This window comes from Orcinus orca, chromosome 4 (assembly GCF_937001465.1).
Source record: "Orcinus orca chromosome 4, mOrcOrc1.1, whole genome shotgun sequence".
NCBI classification, from domain to species: domain Eukaryota; kingdom Metazoa; phylum Chordata; class Mammalia; order Artiodactyla; family Delphinidae; genus Orcinus; species Orcinus orca.
In genome coordinates, this window is record NC_064562.1 from 118,701,583 (window position 1) to 118,729,456 (window position 27,874).

The window sequence follows — 27,874 nt, forward strand, 5'->3', positions numbered from 1 at the left end:
CTGTTTCTTCTCCTTAAACCAGTAATCCCAGTTCTCTGAACTATTGTATATAAACAACGATATATAAATTAATGGAAATAACTATAGATCCAACAGTAGGGGAACAGAAATCACATCCACCCCATAGATTACTGCACAGTCCAAAAAATAAGGGACAAAAAGGCTATGAAGCAACATGGACAGAGGACATAAAACTCCATGTACAGTGTATTCGATTATACAAAGAATGCATAAGAAGGAGTCGGAAATCACTCCAAAATGTTGATAGTGTATTTTCACCCATCGCTTTGCCAAAAACATGTAAAGTGTGATATGATTCAGGGTAACAAGTTGTAGCCAAACAAATACACTCATTTATTTATGGTGGGAGTATACATGATGCAACATTTTGGAGGGTTATTTGCCATTATCGATCAAAGTTAATTATGTACATAGCCTTTGACCCAGTAACTCTTTCACTAGGATGTAGCAGAAACATATCCCAAGACAGATGTATAAAATGTTCGTTTGTAAAGGAAAGTAACAGAAACAATTTAGATTTCCATAAACCAAGAATTGGTTAAGGAAGTTATGGTTTGGTCTCTTGAAAAATAATATGCAAGAGTTTAAAATAATGAAGTTCAGTTTGCATGTATTGATACGGAAATATCACCAAAATTTTTTATTAAATGATAATAGCAAGATGCAGAATGTTTCTTATGGTATGATTTCATATATGTACACACACGTACTGAATGTGGGTAGATAGGGTTAAAATAAAGGAAGTTAGAAGGAGTTGGGGTTGAGGGGGAGAAAGGACTATATTTTTCTGCATTTTTTAAAGGTTGAGATAATTTTAGATTTACATACAGTTTAAAAAAATAATACAGAGAGATCCCTTGTGTACTTTGCCTGGTTTCCTCTAATGGGAACATTGTGCAAAACTATAGAATATTACAACAAGGTATTGATGTGGATACAATCCACCATTCTTTTTTTTTTTTTTTTTTTTTTTTTTTTTGTGGTATGCGGGCCTCTCACTGTTGCGGCCTCTCCCGTTGCGGAGCACAGGCTCCGGACGCGCAGGCCCAGCGGCCATGGCTTACGGGCCCAGCCATTCCGCGGCATGCGGGATCTTCCCGGACCAGGGCACGAACCCGTGTCCCCTGCATCGGCAGGCGGACTCTCAACCACTGCGCCACCAGGGAAGCCCCACCATTCTTTTTTTAAAGGTTTATTTTATTGAAGTATAGTTGATTTACAATGTTGTGTTAATTTCTGCTATACAGCAAAGTGATGCAGATATATATATATATATATGTGTATATATATATATATTATTTTTTGTATTCTTTTCCATTATGGTTTATCACAGGATATTGAATATAGTTCCCTGAGCTATACAGGAGGACCTTGTTTATCCATCCTATATATAATGGTTTGCATCTGCTAATCCCAATCCACCATTCTTACTCGGATCTCTCCTGTGTACGTTTGTGTGTGTGTGTGTGTGTGTGTGTGTGTGTGTGTGTGTGTGTGTGTTCCAAGTTCTGTACAATTTTATCACCTGTGTAGGCTTGTGTCTCCACCACCACAGACAAGATACTGAACCGTTCCAACTCCACAAGGACCTCTCCTGTTGCTCTTTTATATTCACACGCACTTCCTCCTTACAGAGAAAGGACTTTTATTTATGTAACATTTAAAAAACTGTTTGACAAAAAGGAGGACATGTCAATCCATGGAGGAAATATGCCTTCTGAAAAGAATGAAGTTATATTTGGTTATCTACTTGGAGAAAAAGGTAATCAAATGCCTTCCTCATAATCTATCCCCAAATAAAATGCAGATGGACTTATTTAAAAAAAAAACTGTTTGATTTTTTAAAAAGCCATACACATGTATTATTATTTTTAGACCTAACAAAGGTTACCTGGATGGAGGGATTACAGGCTGGTTTTTCTTCCCTATACTGCTCTGCACTTTCAAAATCTAATAAATACTTACAAACTGCGGGAAAGGGCCAGTGAGATCTTACCTACTTCTTTTTTCTACTCTCAAAACTTTCCCAAGTGAGGGAACCTTGGTTTTCAGGAGGGAAAGGGAAGCGTTGGCCCAGCCTACCTTGTCCTTGAGCTCACACCGGAGACGGGCAGCCTCATCCCGAGAAGCCTGCAGCTCCTGGTGTGCAGACCCTTGGTCTCGGAGCTGGCACTGCAGGGTCAGCACTTGGTGACGCAGTTGTCTGACGCACAGCCTGAGGTCCTCCTTGGAAGCCTCAGCTTCAGGGTCCTGGAGCTGTAGAATCACAGATTTGACTGTAATTCTTAGGTAATCTTCCAAGTAATTGGCCTTAGCCAACAGACAGTACCCGTTTTCCTTCTTAATTTGTTCTCCTGCTTACAATAAATTCCACAAAATAAAGTAACAGAGATCACTCCAAAAACTATTAGCCAGCATAAACATCATTATTATCCATATATTATCTTATATTTTCAGTCTTTCTGCTATGCCCTTACCCAGGTGCCCTTACCCTTGAATGGGAGAGTTGGAGAGGGTCTAGGGAATCACAGAATAGCATTCTAGAGCGTTATTTAAAAAAAAATATTTTTTTCACACATGAAAAATATGTGAAATGGCATGGTATTCCAGAGTCTGTTTTAATAGACATCAGTCACCATTATACTGAAACACAGTATGATGAATGAAATTTAGTGTTCAAGTCCAATTATGAGATGCTTATTACACTAAACCTTCATGTATTTCTATGGAACAGAATATACTGCACTTTCCCAAAACACTCTTCTTAAATCAGTACAAAATAGCCTCTCACCCTTCTTGGGTCAAACACGAGTGGGTTTCATATGAACATCAAATAGGGAATTTCTGGGAGGGCAGAAAGTGAGAAAAAAGGGGCTGATGTATCATCATGGGAAGTGTGGTCAAATGGCAGTGATGCCACTGCCCCCACTGGTTCTGGACTCTAAATTTTTATTTTTTAATAACGTATACATACATATACATAAACATGCATATATATGCATATATGCGTATATATATACACACACACACACACACACACATACATCCCCACATATTTTTTTCTATATACGTTTATATGCCATAGATATCTTTTGTATTCTGTTTTCCTCCCTTAATACCATGTCATGGTCATTTTTCCATATCATTAAATAATGTCGAAAACCCTGTTGCTAGTATCTATGCAGTATTCTGTGGCATGGTGAACGCTCAGATTATTCTAATATACTGATGCTATAATTGGGGCTGAGATAGAAAGCCTTATCTGACACACCTCTGTTTCTTCCCCTGAGATCATCAGAGGGGAATTTCTATGTCAAGGCCCTGAGCATCATTAAGCTCTTGATTCATGCTACTAAGGTGGCCTTGGGCAAGAGCAGCCCTGCTAATAGTAAACGTTCCAATTGCAATGTGTCCAGGGTCCCAGAAACTCAGAGATGTCTCAAATGCCTTTGCTCCCGGCCCTGGCAGTCTAGCTTTCATTGAAAGCAGCCACCCCGGGAATGGAAAGCCCACAGAGATCATCTCTTCCACGTGTTCCTGACCTGGGTGTGAGATGGCAGGAGGGGCAGGAGAGAGAGGATGGAAGGGAGACAGAGACAGCAGAGTCAAGGCGACTCGGTGGCCCATCAGGCCTCTCCGTTGTAAGCAAGGAATACGAAAGCAGAATGTGTTGTTTTGTTTTTCTTAGTTAATAGAAATTCACAGATTGTGGGCCTGAGATTCACAGGCTGGGCCCTGTCAAAAACAGATGGGTGCTCCGAATGGTTCCGTAAGATCCAGCTCCAAGATTTGCAAAACGACTTGGCCTTTCCGGGAAGTTTGGTGCCTTTGCTGCCTCTCTCCTTTGTGGTGATTTGGGCTTCATCCCCAGGGTCCTAAGACAGCATCCACAGGACATTATTCTAAAGAGAATAAAAGTGTGGGGTGGAGGCCGGCCCTGCCTGCCACGTGGGACCGCCCCACTCAGTGACCCTTGTGAACGACCCATGACTCACTTGCTCCCTAAGAGACCTCAGAGGCACGTGCTCCAGCCACAGGCTGCACTTGGGCTGGGAGCCCTGGGGAACACGGCCCTCGGGGAGCTCTGTCCGGTGGGGGAGGTTGACGCAGAGATAAGCCACTAGCACAGGGCGGTGAGGAGAAGCCAGGAGGCCGCCGGAGCCCCAGGGAAGCACTAAATCAAAGGCGTCCACTGCCACCCAGCAGTGTGTGGTGAATGCGTAACAACCGCTCTCCAGGGAGGGAGAGGCACACGGATGTGTAGCATGTGCTGATTTCCGTGGTTTAAATACCATCGTGGCCAACTGCAAGCTACCAAAATGGCACCATGGAAAGCAGAGCTGGGGAGAGACGTGCCTGAGTTGCCTCTGCACCGAATCCATCCCGGGAGATTGGGAGGAGATGCCCTAAAATGAGACCTAGATGGTGAGCAGCAGTTCTCAGGAGAAAGCTGGGGTGTGGGAGGGCCGGGTTGAGGAACTAGGAGCGCAGAGACTAGGGAATGTATCTAGCAACGGCTGAAGCTCCCCAGGGGCCAGTTTATAACTCACCAAAAGGAGTTTGGACTTCATACCAAGTGTGACAGGAAGACCCAGAGGGTTTAAGGTTTTTATTTTAAGCAAATAAAAACAAGATCAGGTTTGTAACCTGGGACGAGGGAAACAGGAAGCTTTCTTCACCCTCTGCCTCCTGCCCATCAACAAATCCCATTGATTCTAACTCTAGTTTTTACCTGGACTCCTCTCTTTTTTTTAAAAAAAATCCTCTATTCTAGCATCATCTCTTGGCAAAAATCCTCTTGACTCTTCTCCCTGTGTCTTCTCTGTGTCTTTACAGCATCAAAGATCACATCATTTTACGACAGAAATTTAATCATGTTGTCCTGCTGAAAACCCTCCAATAGTCTCCCACTGCATTTGGAAGTGATCATAACCAGAGCCTACAAGGCCTCCCGTGACCTTTCTCATGACAACTTTTCCATCCTCATCTCATACCACGCCGCACCCATGCCCACCGTGATCCAGCCACACTGGCTACTTTCTGCTTTTCAGCAAGCTAGGCTCATTCCTGCCTCAGGGGCTGGCCACTTGCTTCTCCCTCTGCCTGGAATGTTCTTCCTTCGCTGCTCCTTTCAAACCTTGAGACTCTCAGCTTGAAATTCACCTTCTCAGAGTTTTAGTTCCCACCAGGTCTTACTAGGTGGGATTTGACAAGATATGAGGGAACTACATAAAAACAATTCTTTGCAGGCATTAAATGGCAGCCAATGCAGGGCTACAATCCCTGAGAAAAAGGAAGCACAACAAGGTGAGCTCTACATCGTCCCTGAACATTTTCCAAACCATGGTTCAGGGAAATAGATCCCATGCTGAGCACGGTGGTCCTGCTAAGTGGAATCAGAGACTGGGGTTCAGGGATGCTATGACAGCTGGGGTTTGTGGGACAAAGCAGCAGAGAGAGGTGAGCCGCAGAGAAGAAATCCAGACACTGTCCTAGAAATACCCTTGGGTCCTGGGCTGAATCATACGTGGTGCAACATAGTGTAAGACTCTGAGGCCTAGCAGAGAACAGCAGCTGGGAGATCAATTGCTAAAGAGGTTTTGGAGGTCACGCACTGCTACAAAGATAGCAAAGTTCTGGCGTAGCCGAAGTGGAGAGTCTTTGGTGAATGCTCTGGGAACTCAGTTGATACCACTGAAAGGCCATGCCCTAGAAGCAAGGACCACCCTTGAGGAGTAAAATCAAGCCCTGGTACTGAGGGGAAAACTGAAGTAGACCTGCACAGGAATAATGGTCTGCTGATCATTCAGCTACCTACCAGAGCAAAACTTACAACATGCTTTAGAGGAAGCTAATAAGCAGGAATCTCTACATGTTCCACATAACGTCCAACATTTAAAAAAAAATTACTAGTCACATGAAGAAGCAGAAAAGTGGGCCTTAACCAAGAAATAAAATAGCCAATAGAAATAGACTCAGAGATAATCTAGATATTGGGGTTAGAAGACAAGACCTTCAAAATAACTATGATTCTATTTTTTAACAACATAGGAAAAGACAGACAAAATGAATGAAAATGTGGAGTATTTCAACAGAGAATCAGAATCTCTTTAAAAAGGATAAAATGGATATGCTACTGCAAAATACAGTAAATGAAATTAAGAACTAATGGATGGGTGTATTAGAAGACAGGACACAGCAGAACTGAACAGCAGAACTTTTAGTGAACTAAAAGACAGGTCAATAGAAAATTCAAACTGATAACACAAAGAGAAAAAAATAGAACAGTTCCAAAAGATGTGGGATAAAGTGAAAAAACAGTCTAGGTTTTTAGGAGAGGAGAGGAAAATAGAAAGGAACAAAATATTTGAAGAACTAATGGCCAAGAATTTTCCAAATCTGATTAAAGGTATGACTCCACAGTTTCAAGAGGCTCAGAAAAACCAAGCAGGATAAACATAAATAACACTTCATGTAAGCACATCATAGTCTAACTGCCAGAACCCAAAGATGAAAAGCAAACCTTTAAAATAGTCTGAGGTAAAATGACGCATTTCTTTCAGGGGAAAAAAGATAAATTATTCCATTTCTGAACAGAAACTGTGGGAGCCAGAAGACAATGAAATGAGATCTTTAAAGTGTCAAAAGAGGGAAACATATCTTCCTATCTAAAATTGTGAATCCAGAGTGAAAAAAATCTTTTAAAAGTGGAATTGAAAAATTGTTTTCATAAAAAGAAATTTGAGGGGATTCATCACCAGCGAAAAATAACAAAGTTCTTCAGGTGGGTGTAAAACAGACCCACACAAGTAGAAGACAGAATGAACAGCACAAGAATGTAGAGAGATATGAATAAACATAAAAGATTATTGAGTGTTTAAAACAACAACAGTAATAGCACTTTGTAAGGTATATATACGTAGAAGTAACATAGTTGACAAAAATAAACAATGAAAAGGATGAAAAGGAATAAATGGAGTAAACTATTAAAAGATTTTTGAATTATTTGAGACATGGTAAAAGTACTAATTTAAAGTAAATTTTAATAATTAATACCTACAATTTGAAATTTCTAGGGTAACCACTAAAAGAATGACACTAAAATGTGTATCAAAATAAGCTAATAGAGAAGAAAATGGAATAATAGAAAATAGTTTACTAATACCAAAAACAAAGGCAGAAAGAAGGAATAAAAGAAAAGAGAACAGAACAGTCAAACAGAAGAAACAGCAAGAAGGTAAACATAGAGCCAATTACACAATTATGTATGTGAAATGTAAATGGACCAAACACTCCAACTAAAAAGCAGAGGATGTCAAACTGAACTAAGTTTAAAAAAAAAACAAAAACAGCCATATGTTGTTTCTAAGAAACATATTTTAAAGATACTGATAGCTCAAAAGCAAAAAGATGGATGGTGTAAAAAATTTATATACCATGAAAATACTAATGAAAAGAAACTGATGTTGTACTTTAATATCAGACAAAGTCAACCTTAGGGCAAGAAATGTGAGAGATAATGACAGATATTTCATCATGATAAGAGTCAATTCACCAGGAATACATCATAATCCTACATCAATGCGTATCTAATAAATAATTTCAAAACATATGAATTAAAACTAACATAACAAAAATAGGAAATAAACAAATGCACACTCAGAGTTGGAGATTTCAAAAGCCATCTCAGGGCTTCCCTGGTGGCGCAGTGGTTGAGAGTCCGCCTGCCGATGCAGGGGACACGGGTTCGTGCCCCGGTCTGGGAAGATCCCACATGCTGCGGAGTGGCTAGGCTCGTGAGCTATGGCCACTGAGCCTGTGCGTCCGGAGGCTGTGCTCCACAACGGGAGAGGCCACAACAGTGAGAGGCCCGCGTACCGCAAAAAAAAAAAAAAAAAAAAAAAAAAAAGCCATCTCGGTAGATGACAAAACGAATAGACCATACATCAGTAATGATACTGAAGATTTGATCAGCATAATTAATCTGCTTGGGCTAATTAATACCCAGCAACTGCAGAATATTCATTCTTTGCAAGGGCACATAGAATATTTACCAAAATAGACCATAACATGGTCAATGAAAAAAATCTCAACAAATTTCAAGATTAAAATAATATAGTGGGGCTTCCCTGGTGGCGCAGTGGTTGAGAGTTCTCCTGCCAATGCGGGGGACACGGGTTCATGCCCCGGTCCGGGAAGATCCCACATGCCGCGGAGCGGCTGGGCCCGTGAGCCATGACCGCTGGGCCTGCGCGTCTGGAGCCTGTGCTCCGCAGAGGGAGAGGCCACAACAGTAGAGGCCCCCATACAGAAAAAAACAATAATAATAAAAAAAATAAAAAATAAAATAATATAGTGTATGTTTTCTGACAACAATGAAATAAAACTAGACATCAATAGCAAAAATATAACTAAAAAATTCTACAGATGCTTGGAAATTCAACAACACACTTCTAGATGACCCATGGGTCAAGGAAGAAATTACAATAGAAATTAAAAGCTAAACTTTGAACTGAACAGACATAAAAAGTACAACTTATCAAAATGTGTGGGTTGTACTTGAAACAGTGCTTAGAGAGAAATGCATAGATTTAAATGCATAAATCACAAAAGAAGAACAGTTGAAAATCAATGATCCAAACTTTCAACACAGGAAGCCTGAAAAAGAACAGCCAATGAAACCAAAAGAAAGTAGAAGAAAGGAAACCATGAAGATATTAGAAGAAACCAATGAAATAAAATACAGACATACAATAAAGAACATCAATAAAACCAAAAAATGATCCTGTGAAATGACTGATAAAATTGGAGAGAAAGAGAGAGCGACAGAGACAGAGAGACAGAGACAGAGACGCAGAGAGATCGGATATGAATATATACAAAGGACTCAACACTAAATATCCTACAGACACATTCAAGACCACTGGAAAAATAAATTTCATCCTAGCAGTCCTGAATGTCGAATACTGTCCACAGATGAGGAAAACAACTCAGAGAAGTCACGGATGTAGTCAGCACAGACCTGGGTTTGAACCCTGTTTGACTGAATTCTAAAGCCCACTGCTCTCTCCTTTCAAGACCCAGTGTTCAGTGTGACAGAGGTGTTGGCTAAAGCTATGGTGGTAATCAGATTGCAATATAGAAATGTATCAACTCAACACATTGCACATCTTAAACTTACACAGTGTTAGATATCAATTATGTCTCAATATAAATACATAAATACCAACAAAAAAAAAAAGACTCAATGTGCAGAATTATAACTTGAGGTGCTTGAAAAACTCCTTGGTCTGAAAGTAAAATCTCTAATATTGAAGTGTAAACACCCACTGCATGTCCCACCAGATACCAATTTGAACAGCCTGAGCAGAGGGGCAGACTCGCATTATCTTGTCCAGGGTAAGAATAAAGACTCTGGAGCCTGACTGCCCAGGTGGAGTCTGGGCTCAACCCCTCCTAGCTGTGTGACTCTGGGCAAGTCACTTAACTTCTCTGTGCCTATGTTTTCTCATCTGGGAAATGGGGGTGGTGACTGTTCCTCCCTCCCAGGGCTGCTGGAGGACACGGTAGTAAAGGGTGTGGTCAGTGCTATAAGTCAGCAAGATGATTAAACAACCATGCAGAGTCAACCTACCCGGGGGCCACTGCGTGGGGACTTCAGAGCTCGCCCTTGGTCTGCAGAACACCGTGGTCTTTTGTCGTCCTTCTCCAAATGTGCTTCGTTCACTCCTGCCCCATCGGTGTTTCCTTGCAGGGCACTGGATCCTGCGGCGTTTCCCCAGACCAGTGATGTAGCAGGAGAATCAGCACTGCACCTGGAATTCTCCAGGCCTAAACAAGGTTCCGTCCACACTCCAGCCAGACCCATTTCCTGCTCCGAGGGTGGCCTAGGGCCTCTTGCAGTCAGTTGCCCTGGAAGCTCAGTCACCTGCACCCCCCTTTCTACAGCGTTCACCTGGTCCACCGCCATCATGTTTTTTCCCTGGAGATACTCCTCTGCTCTCACCAAAGGTCCCACATCTGTGCTGCTCCCCCACACGACTTCCCCCTCCAGGACTTGGATCCTTTGTAGAAGGTGTTCATTCTCCCCCCTGAAGGCTTGGATCATGTCTTCTATTCCCAGCACTATATCCTTTATCAGCTCTTTATAACTGACCCCAAGCTCCGAAATCAGTGCACTGAGCTCCCAGTTTTCCAGGGTGATGCACTCCATCACGCCTTTGGATTTTCGGATGCTCGCAGACATGGCTTTCCGGAGCTGCCCAAGGTGCCCTTTCAATCTCTCGTTTTCCTCTTCGAGCTCAGAAATTTTGCAGTAACTTTTCCTGTTACAGTCTTCAAGGTCAGAAATGACCTGCACGTACTGGTCCAGCTCCCTCTTTACGTGAGAGATGTCTCCTAACAGCACGCCGTTATCCTGTTTGAGCGCAGATATTTTTTTCACATTTCTCTCCCTCTCTTTTTCCAGGACACGCAGTTTTCTGTGGCATCGTTCCTGATCTACCTGAAGCTTGGCGTTGTCACGTAAAACTCTGCTTCTCTCCGTCTTCAATCCAGAAATGAGCTGACGAAACCTCGTCCTCGCTCTCTCGAGGGCCCTCGGCTGCTGAGAGAGCTGGTTCCGACCCCACTCAGAGGGCCCCTCTGGCGGGCCCGGGCTCAGGCTGACCAAATCCAGCACCGGCCCTGGAAGAACTTCGCCAGTGCCTACGGCCTCATTCTCTCCCCGCTTAACGTCTTCATCAGGCTCCTCGGGGTTCGCTTCCTTGGCATAACAAATATCGAGATCCTGGTTTGCCAAAGCCTGCTGAGGATACGCGTCCTCCTGGCAGCTGTACCATCTCCGAGCAAAGCTCCAGTTCTCTCCTGCCAACGAGGAAGCTTTCCGGCCATGCCCCCCACTCCCAGGCTTCAGGATGGAGAGTTGCTGGAAACAAGCCTCCATCTCCTCTTCAAATTCCTCTATTTTTAACGCAGATCCCTCACGGCCTTTGCTCGGAGCCCAGGGGTGACTGGTAGGTCGGGCCCCCTCGGGCCATAAAGCCAATCCAGGAGATGGTGGCAAACCTCCCTCCTGCAGTAGGAAAAGCATTTCCTTGGCTTCACAGTCCTCGGAGCCAGGCTCCTCCCGGACATCCCTGTGGCCCGGGCTGGACCCTTGGAGATGCGACAATTCCACCTCCTCTTCCTGTCCTTTGTCCTCAGGGCTTTCCTCTGGGAGAAGCAGAGCATTTCCAGACCACACGCAGTCTTCCTCCTTGCCCAGAACTCTCCTGATGGCTCTGCCCTGCTCTGCAAGGGTTGGAGCACCTGCCGGAGGCGGCCCATTGGTGCCGTGGGCCCTGGAGAAGGCGGCTGTGGGGGCCTCTTCCTCCTCTGATGATGAAAGCCCTCCTCCCCCTTCTCCCCCTTCTCCTCCTTCTTGGGGGCTCCAGACATGCCTTACCCCCCACCCCCTCCTGCTCAGGGATTCAGGACCCTCCGTTGACACTGAGGCCTCCCCCTGAAGAAGGGGCCGTGGAAGCTCCCGCCTGGGCCCAGGGCAGGAGGTTGCAGCCGGGGGTTCGGAAGCCCCGTGCTCATTCCATACACCCTCTGGGGCCCTGACACCAGCCTCCAGGCTCAGGTTCTCACGGCTTTCCTGACTTGACTGAGCCCTGGCACCGAGGTCGTCCTCCTTCCTGCCGCCGGTCCTCCTCGCCTCCCGCATCTCCGGTCTCCGCCCTGGGGTTCCTCCTCCCTCCTTGCAAGAGTCTTTTAGGTCCTTGGGGCCTCTCCTGGGAAATCGGTGATTTGAAATGCATGGGGACTCCCGGCAGAGGGAGGCATCGTGGCTCCTTGCCGGGCGATGATCCCGGCTGGGGTGTCCTACAGCGGAGGAAGCAGGCGGAGGCCTGGCCTCCAGCAGCTGTTGGGCTTGCAGTTCTTCTGGGGAATCTTCCAGGAGCAGCTGCAGTAGTGGCAGGGGAGCCGAGTCCCCAGCCTGCCCCCAGGGAGGGCGTGTGCATGTCTGCACTGGGAGGAAGGACACCTGGGCCAGGGTGGCTGCTAGGTTCTGCTCTGAAATCCAGGCCAGCTCCACCGGGAGGAGTGAGCCGTCCATGTCCTGCCCCGGGGGGCAGCCACAGATGAGAAGGAGAGTCTGTTCGCCCAAGCTGGGCTCAGCCGGAGTAAACTAGGGGAGGGAAGAGAAGAGAAGGGGTGAAGCAGCCCCTTCCCCCATAGAGCCTCTCCCCGTCTCTCTGAGTTCATCTCCTCACCCAGCCATACCGGTCTTCCAAATACCCCGGGTCTGTTAGCACTCCAGGGCCTCTGCCCCTGCCCTTCCCTCTGCCCGCCCCCCACCCCCCCTGCCATGGCTCACCCTCTGGCTTCATCGACATCTCAGCTCAAACGTTACTTCCTCAAAAAGGCCTTGCTGACCACTTCCACCACTGTCTGTCCATTCACCCCCTTTCCCTCGCTCTGTGGCGCCCTCCCCTCACTCACATCATGCAGGATATGTGTGTGTGTAATTGTTTAACTCCTCCCATAGCCCTGCACTGTCCAATACGGTAGCCGCACAGGCCACACGGGGCTCTTCCAATTTAAAGCAATTCAGTGAAAGTTAACACTCAGTTCTGCAGTCACACCAGCCACGTTTCAAGTGCTCAGAAACCACGCGTGGTTCACAGCTCCTACACTGGACCGCACAGGTGCGGAATATTGCCAGCGCTGTGGAAGGCTCTAGTGGACAGCACGGTGTAGACCATCTGCCTAGAATAGTCCCGGGCACACAGGAGGGGTTTCATAGATATTTTTGAATATCTTTTTATATTTACTTATTCAATGAGCTTAACCAGAGAGGAGGACTGGCCTGACTCAGAACAAACCCGGGCTGGGCTGAGGCCCGGGAGAGGAAACTTGGCTTCATCCAGGCTCAGAGGAGCCCTCGGCTCACATGCGACCACGACCCCACTCGCACCTCGCAGCGCTCCCAGCCTCACCACCTTTACCTGCCGGGTCTTCCTACCTGGCCTGCCCTTTCGCTGTCCATCCCTGGTTTCCTGTCTGTCTAACTACTTCCCCAGCTTCTCTGTGAAGCTCTCCCCACCCCAGGGGCTGCTCTGCTCTTTTCCCACTTTGGGTGTGACACAGCACACCACGCAGTGGCTCAGAGCAGGAGGTGAATGAATGAAAGTAGGTGAGCAAGGAAGGCCCCCTCTTTAGAACCACAGAACCGCATCAGGGCCGGCTGGAGCCAGGCTCCTGAACCGTAGGGCAGAGTGTGGTGCAGAGTGTGGGCTATGGAGACGTGAGGACCCCAGTCCCCTAGAGGGCTGTGAAGCCTTGGGAAATCACGACTTCCTCATATGCAGAAGCGGGGGGGTCATGGCTCCTGCCCCATCGCTGGCGGGGAGGTTTCAATGAGATGAAGTTTGCTACGTGGCAGCTGGGTCTGGGCACACAGCTGGGGCACACAGCCTTCCTGCCCACTCCCCACTCAGGGCTCAAATCTCCCTCTCAATTATTTCCAGGAGGTTCTTCCAAACCCCAAGCTTCTTTACCTTCTTCTCCCCTCTTCTGCGTGGTGGCCACACTGTGCAGCACACACAGTAGGGCTGATCAGACCCAGCTGGCACCCCAGGCACGCAGAAAGCCTCTGGCCTCACCTGTCCACGGGCAGATCCTGCGAGGTCTCCTGGGAGCTTGTCCGTGGTCTCCGGGCCTGGGATCAAGACAGCAGTGCTTTGTCCAGCCCCGATGCAGTCCCAGGCGCGGGGCCCCTCGGAGGGCTGGCCTGGGAAATGACAGGACCGGAGAGTTAAGAAGACCCTCCTAGGAGCTTTCCCATGATTGCCGCCAGCAGTGCCATCTGCTGTTAGGATGAGACAGCACTTCTCATGACTCAGGGCCTTTGAGCCTCCACAAGTGGCCTGCTGGCCACCACTGCCTGTCAGGTGAGAAACCAAGGCTCAGGGATGGGGAATGACATTCACTGATGAGCAGCAGAATCGGGTCTGGAAGCCACCTCTTCTGACCACAAAGCCCACGACATCTCCCTGGCCCCACACCGTCATGGTCACACAGGGTCATGATCCCTGGCCCCCAGCCCCTCATGGTCAGCACGTAGACAGGGGAGTTGATGCCCAGGCTTTGCCAGACACGCCCTGCCCCCTTCCCCAAGGACAAACCTGACCTCGTTTGACCTGTCAGCTCTGTTCCCCAGAAATGGGATGGAGGGGAAAGGTCAGCTTTGCTGGTCAACAGCCCCGCTGGGTATAACTGACCCCCTCATCCTTAAGTTGAATTTCACCTTGGAAAACTACATAAACCACAGATGGCCAGTTGGACACCATGGCTTTGGGGCTCCCTGCGTGCAGTGGCTTTTGCAGCAGGGACCCTGGAAGCTGCACCCGAGAATATTAGCAGAGATATTGGTTCCCGTTAGGGACAACTTAGGGATAAGGGGGTCCCAGCAACTCCCAGGCTGCACACTTGTCTCACACCTGAGCTGTCACTGGGGCGGGGGCGGGGAATAGAACAGCTCCCGGTCATGACACGGTCTTCTGCGAAGACAAATCCCCCTGAAGGGACCCCTGCTGCCCGAGGCTGGCACGGGCGTCGCCTGGTTGGCACCTTCTGAGGGCTGAGGGCTGAGCCTGAATGTCGGGCTGGGCCTAGGTCACAGACCTTGCCGTGGGCATTGTGGACTCTGATCCTACCTCTCCCAGCTGTGTGGCAACAAGCAAGCAACACTACCTCTCTGAGCCTCAGCTTCCTGACTGTAGAGCAGGGACCGCCACCCTGCTGCGTCATCAGGATGTCGTAAGAGAGCTGGCCCATCAGCGGATGTCCACGCGGGGCCCCCCACGCACCTGCCGAGCCCCTTGGTCCAGGGGCCCCGTCAGGGCCTCGGTTTCCGCAGGCATCCGGAGCCTCCTCCCAGGGCAGGGGCAGCGATTCATCCTGAACACAGCCCAGGGCCTCCTTGAGGAAAAAAACACAAGAAGACAAGACAGCTGTGAGTGTCCCTGGTTGCAAGGGACCCTCCAAGCCTGTCCCAGCCAAGTCCCTCCCAAGGACCCCTGGAGGGAGTTGCATCCCCTCCCCAGGTGAGGACAGCAGAGGGCAGTGGCCTGGCCATAGGGCCCTGGTCCTGCGTTCTCGGTCCTGCCAACCAAACTGCCTCCTGTGAGCACCCAGCAAGCATTTAGCAGACAATGGGGGGCTTGTCCCTTCAGCCAAGATTTTTCTGGGCCCCCCAAGGTGGCACCAAAGGCTCCAGTCCCCTTTCCTTCCGGTGCGGAAGTTCCCTCTGTATCCACCCGAGGTGGGAGCCTGTCCCTCTGGGCAGTCCTGTCCCTCAACTGTCCACAGGCCCCAAACGCCGCAGCCAGGCATCTCCGGGCGGCACCCTCCTCCTCTGGATCTCACCCCAAAAGGCAAGCTGGGCTGCAGCAAGGAGCTTCCCTAACCCAACGCCCACCCCCCGCCCCGCAGAGCACGTTAGAGGCAGCACCTTGACTGCGGCTCCAGCCACCACCCATGAGGGGCCAGGGCACAAGTGTCCTGCAGGTTCCCACTGCCCCGGGTACGCCTAGCCCGGTTCTAAGGGGCGCTGTTTGCTTCCCACCTGCTCCCACACTAGACCTGAGGTCGTTCAGGAAGGAAACTGGCCTTCATTCGGTCCGCACTGACACTCCAGCCTGGCACACAGTAGGTGCTTAATAAAGGTTTGACAGTTGGATGGATAGACAGAGCCTGCAGAAAGGCAGACATTTCGGACTCGCCGTGCATTAATTCAGCAAACGTTTATTAAGCTCCTACTGTGGGTCAGGTGCTCTTCTAGGGGAGGGAGAAACGGAAATGGACAGGTCATGCCCCGTGCCCGTCCCCAGGTCCTCACCTGCTCTCAGCAGACCCCTGCGTTGGCCACTAACTGGGCCTCCTGCTTCCCCTCCCGTCCTGCCCGCAGCTGCCAGGGACCCTCTGACCTGCAAGTCCGCCCTCACCTCCCCCACTCAGTCCACGGGATCAGCTCCTGGGCTGCGGTCAGGCACGGAGGCCGTCCAGGGCTGTCACCGCAGCCCCTGACGCTCCTGGTCCTGGCTTCCTCTCACAGTGCCTCCCTGTTCCCCCACGCTGGCTCCTGCTGGCCTCCGCACGTGCGGTTCTTCCTGCCTGCCTGGTGCACCCTCCTGGGAAGGGTACTGGTTGCAGGCTGCTTCTTGCAAAGCCCTCCCTGCCCCTGGCTCTCTGCCCCTCCTTTCCACACCCTTTGGCAGCCGAGCAATTGCACTGAAATGGAAACAGGCTCAGGTTGCCCTCCTGTTTCCAACCCTTTCATGCTTCCCACTGCCCTGAAAGATAAAACCCCTGCCTGTGCGGCCTCACCACACCCATCTCTGCTCTTTGGATGGACCCTTCTCCCTCCTGCCTTGGGGCCTCGCACCCCTTGTGCCTGCTGCCTACACCTCTCCTCCCCACCCTTCTGCCTGGCCCAGCTGCTCCCTTCTGGGCTTAACTTAAAGGCCAGATCCTTAATGAGGCCTCCCTGAGCCTCCCCCAAATGAAGCCCCTCCCTCACTGCAGCATCTTCTCCTCATACCCCAAGGTTGTGACCTTCCAGTTACTGTGCGACAGTTTGTGTCTTGTCCAGTTCTCCTCAGAGACCAGGGGAGACCAGGCCCTGGCCACACCTTAGGATCACCCAGAAGCTTTTAACAAGTACCAGAACAGGGCCCCAGCCAAGACCAGTGAAAACCAGAGGGGTCTGGGCACAGCCCTGCTCTGCATCCAGATGGGCCCGGACAACCTGCCACAGGTGCCTTCTGCCCACAGACCTTGGGGTACCTCACGGTTTTCTCCACTAGCTTCCCACTCGATCAGAATTAAACACTCTTGTCAAGAACTTAAAATCACTATTGGAAGGAGGTGGAGATGAGAAAATGGAGAGAGAGAGAAGGCACAAGAGAAAGGAAGAGAGAGAAGGCAAATGAGAAAGAAAAAAAAGAGAGGAAATAGGATGCAAGAAGGGAGACAGAAATTCAAAGACATGAGAGCAAGCAAGAGAGAGAAGCAGAAGGAAGGAGGAGGGAACAGATGAAGGGGAGGCGGAGGGCAGTGTCGAAGGCCACCACTGTTCTGCTGTTCATTTCTATTTGGATTTTGCTCCAGTACCAAGTTTACTTCCATTCAGTTCAACAAATACTTTCTGAGCACCTACTATGTGGCAGGCTTTGTCCTGGGGCTGGGACACAGCCATGGGTGACACACACAGACCCCTGCCTCGAGGAGCTAACATCCAGGGGAGGACTTCCAAGATGATGCTATACCCGCTTCATGTCACAAGTGATGAAATCAATACTCAGAGAGGGACAGTGACTTGTCCAAGGTCACACAGCACACACAGTGGGAGAACAGGACCTGAACTCAGGTCTCCGAACTTGATCCGGGCCTTCTCTCCCGCTTCCTGCCCCCCTCTGCTCAGTGTTGCCAGCCCTCCCTGCTTTTCAACACTCACAGGAGCATTTGCCTGTAACTTTACTTGGCTTTAGTTTTAACGTGTAATTATTTTGAAAGAAGAAAATGAGGAATACAGTGATATCCAAACACAAATATTACGAATGTATGAGAATATATCCCTCTGGGCTTTTTTTCTGTGCAGAGACATTTAAATTCTTCCAAAAGTCTGTTTCTACAAAATGTTGACTTTCGCTTTGTGCATTTTTCATGTGATGGTATCGAAGGATCATTTCTCCACAACTTCTTCTGTAATGTGGTGTTTTAGGGCTGCCGAATGATCTCTGACGTAAGGAATGCCTTCACTTACCAAATCAGGTCCCTCTGATCAGACATTTAGGTTGTTTCCAATTTTTACCAACTATAAACAGTATTGAGGTACCTTTAATATATGACAAATATTCAGAATAGAGTGGAATCGTGAGGTTTTGCTCATTCGTATTTTGTTTTTAAGTAATGGACCTTTTTTGTAAGACCACGGGCCATCTGTATTTCCTTTTTACGTTATTTGTATGTTCGTGGCTTTTGCCTATGTTTTGTTTTTTGACATTATCGAAACTGTTTTAAAGCCCTTGCTCGCTTGCAGGAGTGAGTGACAAGTTACAAAAAAGTAACGGGCACTTCTGCTCAGGTGCAAGCTGTGAGCAGGAACGGGCTGCCTGGACTCAGGAAACAATCAAGACATTCTCATACTCGCCACCAGGCGTCGCTCTACTCAGATCGCCGGGGTCGAGAAGCTGGCCTGAGCAGCCCGCATTCCTGAGGCCACTGTCACAAGGAGCGGGGTCGCAGCTCTGGGATGACAGCCTGACACTGACATCATAAGACAGTGACTTTTAATCTCTTTATACGAGCCTCCTTGATACCCTCCAGGCCAGGCCACTGCCCCAGGGTGTCCCCTGCTGTAGTGGTCATCACCCAAATTGCCCTTTCTGCCCCTGTGTCTATCTCCCCTATAAACTTTTGAAGAGAAGGATCGCCTCCCCAGCCCCAGTGGTCGGCACGGTGCCTGGAACATACAGGATGCCCAGTGCACGCTTGCTAAAAAGCATCTGGACACATCTGCAGAGAGGCTTTGCTTCTCTTGCAAACCAGAGTCCTCTTAAATTTTCTTTCACCTGGGATTCTGACCAGAAACCCCCTCCCCAAACTCCTCCCCAAGCTGGGCGCTTGTCCTCGCAATGGCTATTCCTGTGGGGACCTGGGCTCCAAGCAACTTGTTCTCGAAACTATAAACTGTGTGATCCTGGGCAAGGCATGTGCCTCCTCTGTGGGGCTGGGGACAAAATCACTGATCTCTGCCTGGCTACCTCCCAGCATCAAGGAGATCCTGTTTGGGGAAGCGCTGTGTAAATAAGAATCAAAATATCTTCTCATAACGATTACCCTCACCATAAATCACACCATGACACACATCAGATGTAACCAAGGGGCTGGTTTGGGTTGGAGGCACCCTAATAATTTGCAATGATTTTCAATGTGATACACACTTCCCTGGGGCTAGACCTCCCTCTCGTTTCCCAATTTCTACACCTCACTTCCCAGCATTGCCATCTCAGGCTGGTCCCTTCGTCTGGAAGTTTCCATTTCCCATGGGCAATGGAGCAAATACCTTCTTTTGGCCATTTATTCACTGAGTCACTTCCTCACCAAGTATTCCACAGCCTGTGGACAGGGGCTGGGATTTATGGCTGAATCAGACCCAGTTGGTGATGACGATGAAGGAACAGCTACGGGGGGGTGGGCAGCCAGGCCCAGCACAGTGAGAATTAGGGTCGCCAGAGGTGGGTCATATCATAATGGGGGCACCAAGGAGGGAAGGAGCTGGCGTAAAATCAGGAAAGTCTTCTTGGAGGAAGAGACATTCTCACCAAATGGAGAGAAAGAAGCAGGGGTTTACCAAGGGGCCATGGGGAGCAGACGGTAGAAGTCTCTAGACACAGGAAAGGTAAGCAGGCTGGAGGAGTCTGGCATATTTAGGGACCTGCAGGACCACAGGGTGGGAGGAAGGGGTGGGCAGTGAGCCTGGAGGCAGCGGCTAGAGCAGCTGGGGCCTTGAATGCCGAGGTTAGGAAGTGGAGCTGGATCCCAAGGCGATGGAGCTGCTGGGGGCTTATGAAAAGAGATCATTTGGGGGTTACACCGCTATCCAGAGAAGGGTGCTGAAGATCTGCCGCGTGGCTCTTAACCATTCTGGGTCCTGCCCCTTTGGAAATGCACTGTCAGCCTTGGGAAATCATGCATGCATGCATGCAATGCTCTCAGAACACTGAGTACAATCTCATACGTGCACAGCCATGGCCACAGGCCAGACCAAGACCTGAGGGACACCATCTGGCTTTACAGTGTTGTTATCAATAGATTCTAGCATTTTAACTTTAAAATTGCAAGCCATGCTGCCCCGTGACCTGGTGACTGGCTGGCATTTCCCATCTCTCCAGCGCGCTCTCCGGAGGATTTCTTCCTTTCAAGGTGGCCCTTTTCGACTCCAAGGTGCTCAGAGTCAGGGCTGTCAGTGCCCGCTGAGAGTAGGACAGTTTGGAAGACTCTGACATACCCTGTGGCCCTGTCATGGGGAATGGTCCATTCCCCATTCCAAACACCAAGATCCCCAACAGTGACCCACAGATTGTCAGGCCCCTTCCCCCTTCCTCTGTCTGCACCCTCTTTCTCCAGGCAGTCTTGTCATCCCGTGCAGGCAGGGGTCTTGTCTTATTTCCCAGCCGGGACGCAAATCCTGCCCCACCACTTACTATCTGTGGGACCCTGGGACTCTCCGGGCCTTCACTTCCTCATCTGTAAAATGGGGGTAAAATAGTGCCTCCCTTGAAGGTCGTTGAGGGACAAAATGAGTGGACAACAGATGCAGAGCACGAGGGATGGCGTCTAGTGCAAAGACTCCCTCATAAATATAGGAATCGTTTTGTACCCCCATGAAGCCGGCGAAGAAGCACATCAAGGAATTAGAACCGACAGTTCTACTGTTTCACGGGGCCTCATAACGGTGCATCCAGGAGGGCACTTGTTATGAGTTCAATTGTGTCCCCCCCGCAAACTTCCTAAGTTGACTCTTAACCCCCAGGACCTCAGAACGTGACCTGATTTGGAAATAGAGACACAACTGATTCAATTAAGATGGGGTCATTCGGGTGGGCCCTAATCCAACATGACTGGTGTCCTTATAAAAGGGGGACGTTTGGACACAGAGATGCATAGAAGGAAGACAATGAGACACAGGGAGAAGACAGCCGCCCACAAGCTAAGGAGAGAGGCCCGGAACAGATCTTCATTCACAGGCCTTGGAAGGAACGACCCTGCCGACACCTCGATCTCGGGCTTCCAGCCTCCAGGACTATTGTTGAAACCACACAGTTTGTGGTTCTTTGCTAGGGTAGCCCCAGGAAACTCTCTGAGTACCTACATTTCTATTTGCTCAATAAAGATATTAAGGCATAGAAATAAGATGACTGGCAAGGCTCCCGGGGCTCCTAGAAGGCAGGGCCAGGCTCCAGGCCCACCAGCTGGGGGGACTCGGCCCTGCTTGTCTCCATCTGGGAGAACTGCTAACATCTGGCTGGAGCAAGAAGCTGGTCGCCCTGGTGCCGAGCCCCCCGTGGAGAGATCATGAGCAAGGGGATGGGAGCCACTTCCCGGAAGTGAGAGCAAGCCACACAGGAAATGCACAAACCACGATGACATGGACGCCGACGGCCAAAGCAAGCCCTTGCTAATATCACTCTCCCAGCCCGGATGCTCCCAGGCCGCCATTTAGATTGCTAAAAGCCAGGATCAGTGACCGTCCCATGACACTCTATGCTGAAACGGTAACTGACATTTGTTCCATCTTTAAAGGGCTCTTGCATTCACGCTCCCATGGGCTCTTCACTCTGACACACTCAGAAGACAGCAAGTGCTACTACCCCTTCACCCAGCGGAATCCACCGCCTCTGTCCACTCCGGGTCCCACCTGCCATCTTAGAGCATGAGCATGTCACCCCAGTGTGTATGGCTCCCATGTTTAAGGATCAACATTTTCTATTCCACGGGCCCCTGCTTCCTCTGCTACTCATCTGATAACAGGCTGGCTTCTCCGGATGCTATAGAGGCAGAATTGGCTGGGGACCACACTTTATGGGAAATTTAGGGAATTTTTGAGAGACTTTTGACTGTGCACAGCAGCCTCCAGGAAGGTCTTGAGAGCATGCAGTTCTCCTTGGGCACTGGGTCTTTTAAATGATAAGACATGAAACATCGAGAAGGTCACAGATGCATGTCAACAAGGGGCTTATAACTGATCACACAAGCCGCCAAACGCAGCCACTGACACTGCCCCAAACTCCGCAAGAACCAACGCTGGCCCCAGCATCTTAAGGTAAGGACAGCCTCTTGGAGTCACAGCCTTGATCTGGCCCATGTCCCCTTGCTGGCCCTAATACTTTGGAGCTGCATGCCTGTGGTCAAGTCACTTAACCTCCTGGGTCTCAGTTTCTCCATCTAGTCAGTGGGATAATAGCACCTGGCTTGCAAGGCTGTACTAAAGATTAAATGAGAGAACACAAAACGTACAAAACATTAGGAGGCATCTCTAAAATATTTAGGTATCCACCCTTTTCCTTAGATAAAAGAAAGAGTAGCAGTGCACGGGAAGGCAGAAAGATTGGGAGAATAAGGATGTAAGCCGACAGCCTAAATTAAAATCTTACGTTTAGAAAAATTACAGAAAGGATTCTAAATGACAATTTCCATCTCTGCACGATTTATTTTCTGAAATTACAACAAGGTGCCAATATTAAAGGTACACTGTATTCCTTTTACCTGATGAACATAATGGAGGAAGAACGAACAGGACACGCAGAAGTAACATGAGTAGAATGAAGTACTAAAAAGATAAAATATAACCACAGATAAACTCAGTATTAAAATGATCTAGGCAGGATACACTTCATTATCTTGAGAAGACTAAAGTTCCAGTTAATTTGAAATAGGTTGTCCAGGTCCAAAGATAAATTTAATTTTTTTTTTAATGAGTCATCTTCTTTGGGCTAAAGTGTCTCCCTTATTTTTCCTTAAATGCAAATTAACCCAGTGGGATCTTGATGTCTTGGAGGGAGCTGAGTTAACTCTCCCTTTTCAGGGAGGCAGCTTGGTGCAGGAGACACAAAGTACTCTGGACTCACATCCAATTTGGATCCAATTCTACTTCTGCCTCTTCTGAGCTGTGTGACAACAGGTCAGTGCACTGCCTCTCTGAGCCTCAGCCTCCTCTCTGTGGAGTGCGGACATTAATAGTACCTGCTTTACAGTTTTATGAGCATTAAATGATGCCTTTGAAAACACCGTAGGGTGCCAAGCACATGGCAGGAGTATATTAAACATTAAGTTTTTGCTCGTCTATCAGTTAGGTGATAACATCAGTGCCCAGCCTGCTCTCGGCTCCAGAACTTAAGAAACTTGCTTGGGGTCACAGCTAGCAAATAGGAGAACTGGAAAGGAGCTGAACCCTGCATGTGCTCTACTGCACAGTCCTGAGGGCCTCCTGTGTGCTGCTGCTGGGGCAGCTGCTACAGAAGCCATCTGACCTGCCCTCAAGGGGCTCACAGTCTAAAGAAGGAGAAATGAAGATGCACGTACAGCACCGGCACGCTGGGGACCGTGGTCACCTTTGGAGCTGTGAGGGAGGTTGGAAAGGGTGATGGCTTTCCCAGGGAGGGGCGGATCGGGGTGGAAGTCACGAGACCATGACAGTTAATGTCATACTGCACGTGGAGGAGCTCGCCCAGCACGGGGCCTGGCACAGGCAGGGACCCATCAAATGTCAGATAGATGGACGGACAGGAGGAAACAGACGAGGAGGGGTGAAGGGTAACTGGATGGCTGCCTGGAGAGTGGCTGCAAGGAGAGATGGACAAGCAGATGGTCGGGTGAAAGAGATGATGGAGTGTGGGTAGAGGGGTGGGTGGGTGGGTAGACAAGACGGTGCATGAGGGCATGGACAGGTGGCTGAGCAGGTGGACAGGTGGTGGGGAGGTGGCTGGCTTGGTGAACGGGTGAGTGAAGCTGTAGGGGTGGATGGGCACCACCAGGTGGGTAGATGCGCGGATGGAATGAAGGGTGGGTGAAGGGGGCTGGTGGGTTGCAGGGGTGGTTGAAGAGGAAAACGGGGGAATGACGGAGCCCGTGACTTGACCAAGCGGCAGAAAGTTAGAGAAAAGCAGAAAATCACTCGTGCTCTGGGTTGCGGCCACTTACCAGGCTACCGTGACCAGCAGGAGCCGTGCTGAGCGCTCTCTCTCGGGGGGCCTGGGCTCCCAGCTCCTCTCGCAGGCACCTGTTTTGCTGGGCGAGCTCCTCCACCTGGCCCTGCAGGCCGATCTCCGACAGCTTCAGCCCATAGATGCAGCAGCGCAGTTCCTCCAGCTGCCCGCGGAGCAGCCGCTCGGTGGCGCGCTGCTCCCGCAGCCGGCGCGCCGCCTGGTCCCGCTCGCGCTCGCCGCGCTCGGCCCTGGCCCGCAGCGCGCGCGGCTCCGCGGCCTCCTCGGGAGCGCCTCGGGGACTGGTCGGGCCCGGGGGTCGGGGGCCACCCTGGTTCGGGGCGTCCAGTTCGGCCAGCAGGAGGCCCGCGGCGTGGCAGAGGCGCCGCACGTCCAACTCCAGCCGCTGCACCTGCGCTCGCAGGATGCGCTCCTGCTCGCGCACCAGTCGCAGCTGGCGCCGCTGGAGCCGCCGGCCGCGCTCCAGGGCCGCCGCCTGCAGCCCCAGCGCCTCGTCTTTGCGCCGCAGCCGCTCCCGCAGCCGCCGCAGCCACCACCGCTGCCGCCGGGCCGCGCGCTCCTTCTCCTGAACCTACGGGTTGGCGGTGGAGGAGGGCGTCAGGAAGGCGGCCGGGGACGCACCGTAGCTCGCATTGAGCCTGTCTTTATTTGAAACTTCGATATTTTGTTGTTAAGCGCGCCTTTTCTTTTTGCATTAATTTTTGCATTAAAACATTGCTGCAAAATATTATTGATCTCGATGACTGTTTTTTGGCGCCCCCTTAAAGTTTGCCCAGGAGACGAGCACCTTACCTCCCCCTAGTGTGGGCCCTGCACACCCGTGAGCTCCCCGAGTTCTTGGAAGGAAACTGTGCAACGGGCAGGAGGGGGATGGGCTGGTGCACACTGGGAGAGCCAGTGGTTCCAACATGTGATTCCCCCACACCAGTTTGTAAAGAGCTGCCACCTGGAACCCCCTGAGTGTCCCCACTTCCTCACTTGCAGAACTTCCCAGACCTCTCCATTTCCCAGTGCCTACAGGGTTAATGCCTGAACCAATAAGGATCAGCTGACCATGGCTTCTGGCTGGTGAGACAGGACCACCAGTGTCACAGCAGTTGTTCCTTCCTGTGAATACGCCCTGTGGAGCTACTCAGAAGTGACCTGCACAATGTCACACGACTAAAAGTCACTGAACCGCCATGTACTTGACTCAAGACCTTTCCTTTTTCCGCTTGGCCCGCTGCCTGTCCAAGGAACACATCTCCCTGTTCTTAAACCTTGCCCTCCCCCCACGCATGAGCTGTAGGCTGGACTGGGGTGACCCATGCACTGCAAAAATGGGCGTCCTTGCCCAATTTTCAGAATTAATTGATGCAAATGGATAGAACTGCCTTCATGTTAAGCTCTCTGTCAACTGCTAGTCCCTGCTGCTCATACTCAGTCACAGCCACGAGAGCTTGCAGAAGACAAAACAAACAAGCAAGAGCAAATGTGAAAGAGGAAACTTGGGAACAGCCCGGCAGGCTTTGTTTGACAGCGTGTTTTGGGGGGAATTTGGGCAGATAAAACCGGAGTTAGATTCCCTGCGAGGAAAATTGCTCGGGGTCTTCCCGATGGTATGAATCCTGTACTCGGTGATGCTAGGTGGACGGTGCCCCATCACCTGGATGGGTCTACATTTATCACCTTTGGGAATGACCACGGGTCACCACAGAAGTGAGGTGTCTTTGTATGCAAATGCTTACTGCAAATATTGACAACAATGGGGCAAATTGCCATTTGGCAGATATCAGGTACAAAGGGCAGAGTTCATGCACTCCTGCAAAATATGCTCTGAAATGCAGATAGCTCCGGGGAGAGATCGAGGGTTAGTGTCTGGGCTGGGTTGAAGCTGGGCCAAGTGGTCTCCGAGGGGACCCAAGCCAGACCCCTCACCTCTCTGAAATCTTGCCCTTCATCTGGAAATGCGGTTTTGTGACAGGACATTCCCAGGAGCATACAGACTACAAGAGAATGCAATGAAGAAATGTGTGTGGGCCACATAACTGCGGGTCCTGCAGTGCCCCGAGCTCGCTCATGTCATTTCGCTTGCTTGTCACCCTCATCCTCTGTCTCCCCATCATACTAGGAACCTCTGGTGATTGCAGGACTGTGTCTATTCACTTGGGAAACCCTATATGTATATAAGGCATGACAAAAAATATTAATTTCAGGATTTTCCATGGAGAGATTATATTCTTGATGGTGGGATCCCACGTAACACTACTATACCTCGGGTTAAAAACTCCCGGACCCTGACAATGATGTGCTGTGAACCAAGGAGGATGAACTCAACTTTCTGCACCTGAAGTTCAATGCAAAGGGGAAAAGTGGCACTTGCATGTCTCCCTGGCATCTCAGAGACTAATTTCAATTTAATGGAACTTCTTAGCTTTCCATGCTTCACTTCTATTTCAGTTGAAAGTTAATCAATCTGGTGTTTTTCAAACATTCTGGACTACTTCCCATGGTAAAAAATACATTTAAGAACGTGCCCCGTTATACATATGCACGTGTTGACAACTGAAACAGAAGTTTCAGGAAACAGCACTCCCCTTCGTACACGTGATGCCCTTTCATAATTCCTAGTCAATTCCATTTTTAAAATTGCTGGTTGTGAGTTACGGAATTGATTTCACAACCCACTTACGGGTGTCAACCTGCAATTTAACAGTCGCTGTGCTGCCCCGTGAGTAGCAATTTACTGAAACCGATGCCTCTCGGGATCTTTGGGTCTCTGCCTGCCAAGTCTCTGCCCTCCAGCCTTCGTCATCTCTCCCCTGGAATATTTCAGTAAAGACTAGTAATTACAAAGGCAGCTAGGGCTATCCAAATGCCTACCGTTGTGAGTGTTTTACACGTATTACCTTCCTTTACCCACACAACAATTGAACAGGGTTGGTACTGTATCATTCCCATTTCACAGATGAGGAAACTGAGGTCCAGAGAGGTTAAGTCATTTGGCCTAGATCACACAGCTCATGAGTAGCAGAGCCAGGGTTTGGCTCCAGGCATCTGCTTCCAGAGCCTATCCTCTTAACCACCCACTCCCTCTCCAATCACGCTCTAACTTGCCCCCTGCCCCTGCCGCCTCTCTCTCCCATGCAGTTAGAGTGATATCCCCCAAAACCCTGACTATGAGCCTCTCCTGCTAAGGCCCCCCTAAGTCCTGCTCCCCCTTGCCTCCAGAATTTGGGTCATGCCAGGGCCCTGGCGACCTGTCCTCCCTGCAACCCTCTTGCCTCACCAACTCTGTCTCCCCACCACACACCACATTCCCCACGGCTCCCAGCATCCAGCTTTGGAGTTACTTGTTTCCCATCTGTGTCCCTGCCCGCAAGCCAGCTCCTGAGGGCAGAGACCCCGCATCAGTCCTCTCCTTGTCCTTAGGCCAGAGCCGGCTCCCCTGACAGGCACCAAGTCCACAGAAAGGAACCTCTGGCCAGAGCTCCCAGCAAGTGCACAGCCCCCGCATGCCACCCAGTGGATCCCAGCCAGAGCCCTGTGAGGCAGGCAGGACAGGATGGGAGCCCCGTTTTACAGATGGGGCAGCCGAGGCCCAGGGAGGCCACGTGACCGTGCCCAGGTCCAGCGGCCCCTGCCTGCACTGTTAGAATTGGGACCTCTCTTACCCCTCCTGTCTAGGCTCTCCAGGCCCGCCCCACTGTCTATGTTCAAGGGCAGCTGCTACCACGTCCAAACCTATGGGGTGACTCTGCTGGGACAAGAAACAAGTACTGGAAAGAAGGAGGAGGGACTCGGTACCTGGCTGGCGAGCTCCCCCTGCAGCGCCTCCAGCTGCTCCTGGGCCCGGAGAGAGGCACTTCTCTCCTGGAACACGAGGGCGCTCAGCTGGTCCACCTTCTGGAGGAGTTTCCTCTCCGACAGCTCCAGCTCCTGAATTCTGCGCATTGAAGCAGTAAGGCGTTTACTCAGGATGCTGTAAGCGTGGCCTAAGCTTTTCACAGACACCAGGATCTTCTTTGTTTCTTCTGTTATTTGGCCAATTTGATATTCTGACAAAATGACATTTTGTAAAACATTCATACCTATCT

At 49.8% G+C, this 27,874-nt stretch overlaps 1 protein-coding gene across 1 annotated transcript in view; it reads right to left on the reverse strand.

The window, feature by feature from the left end:
• Positions 1–27,874, reverse strand: part of C4H4orf50 (chromosome 4 C4orf50 homolog) — a 116,230-nt gene that overhangs the window by 83,571 nt on the left and 4,785 nt on the right. The window contains exons 2-8 of the mRNA XM_049708913.1: positions 27,585–27,723; positions 23,750–24,369; positions 23,259–23,415; positions 14,880–14,991; positions 13,674–13,801; positions 9,656–12,196; positions 2,104–2,277 (exon numbers count right to left, since the gene is read on the reverse strand). Of these exons, the coding sequence (XP_049564870.1) occupies positions 2,104–2,277; positions 9,656–12,196; positions 13,674–13,801; positions 14,880–14,991; positions 23,259–23,415; positions 23,750–24,369; positions 27,585–27,723 (3,871 nt within the window). The remainder of the gene's footprint in view (positions 1–2,103; positions 2,278–9,655; positions 12,197–13,673; positions 13,802–14,879; positions 14,992–23,258; positions 23,416–23,749; positions 24,370–27,584; positions 27,724–27,874) is intronic.